At 39.3% G+C, this 1,401-nt stretch overlaps 1 protein-coding gene across 1 annotated transcript; it reads right to left on the reverse strand.

Moving 5' to 3' along the window:
• Positions 1 to 324: 324 nt before the first annotated feature.
• Positions 325 to 858, reverse strand: LOC122070778 (VQ motif-containing protein 20-like). The gene has a single exon (XM_042634976.1). The coding sequence runs from the start codon at positions 856 to 858 to the stop codon at positions 325 to 327; it is 534 nt and encodes a 177-aa protein (XP_042490910.1).
• Positions 859 to 1,401: the final 543 nt, after the last annotated feature.

Genomic DNA, 1,401 nt, shown 5'->3' on the forward strand with positions numbered 1-1,401 from the left:
TCTCTGCAAAGTGTAAAGATATTCATATTACAAATCTTACTATTACTGCTCGTTTTTTATCATAAGCTTGTGATTTAGTTTTTGATGCAACAAAATCGCCAATTAAACAATTTTAATAAGCCACAAAATATACATCAGGCCACAAAAGGTAAAAAAAATTCCAATTAATTGTATTGCATAAAATAACACTAAAATAAATTGTGTTGGGCCACACAGTTCCAACAATGAATCCTTTGAACAAATGACTCATACAATCCACACTCATAAGAGATAGGATCAAATATGGAATGGCTAGTGGAACAAATGACACCACAGTCCACAAAACTAAGGTATTGGGCCCAATTCATGCCACTCATGAGGGTAGTTGGTCATTGGAGAATCTGGTAGAAAGAAAGTTCCAGACACTGATGGTGGGCTGGCAGGCCATGAAGGAGGCACCATAGGAGCAAGAAGTGGAGCAGGAGCACTCCTCTCAGCATCATTGTCCTGAGGGTCCCTAACTGAATCACTGCTAGAGAAAATCTCAACCTCATAGTTCTTCACTGCATCTCCAATAGATGGAATATCACAAGCTTTGCTCTTGAAGTCATCAACCACAGCAGTACTAACAGATCCAGATGAAGCCTTATTCCCAGTTAGGTGTTGAACAAGAGCCCTAAAATCCTGTGGTTCAGTATGAATAACCTTTGGTGATCTTATGTGTATCACAACAGGCGGCGGCGGACGACGTTGATCAGCTGATGGCTTCTTGATCTTAGAGGAGTCTGTTCTTACTCCTAAATACAGAGGCCGAGGCCTTCGACCCCATATCTCCCTCTTGGGGGATACCCTCTTGGTGCTTTCACCTGAAGAAGACATATATGCCTTCTTGGTGTATCAACAGTTATCTGTTCTTTCTTTTGGATTATTGATTGAAGTTATGAAAATTTAGAAGTATGCTTTCTCCTTCTCTCTCTATATAAAGCTTGGTTCTCTCCATACACAGTATATATAGACCATGGAAGAGGAGAGAGAGAGAGAGAGAGAAAGAGAGAGCATGCATCAGGACATACTTGATTCATGAAATAGTCAAGGAAATGGTCAATGATGCGTATAATGTAGTAATGTAGTTTGAATGATTAATCATGCTTAGCTTGGTCATCGCATGAGGCCTTTGACTGATGGTAGTTTTAGTACAGACCGTTGGATGTGTTTGGATTTGGTCCTATGTGAGTTTGACCTTGCAGAAAAAAGAACTATGCACTCTATTTATTTTCTCATCTGTTATCAAATCAGACCTCATCTGTTATCAAATCAGACAAGTTTTTCCAATCAAACGTGGGCTCTACAATAAGTAAGGGGTTTGTTGTTGTTGTTGTTGTTTTTTTTTTTTTAGGGTTGGGGGAAAAAGAAAACCCTTTT

The sequence above is a fragment of the Macadamia integrifolia genome, unplaced genomic scaffold (assembly GCF_013358625.1).
Source record: "Macadamia integrifolia cultivar HAES 741 unplaced genomic scaffold, SCU_Mint_v3 scaffold_100A, whole genome shotgun sequence".
Taxonomy (NCBI): Eukaryota; Viridiplantae; Streptophyta; class Magnoliopsida; order Proteales; family Proteaceae; genus Macadamia; species Macadamia integrifolia.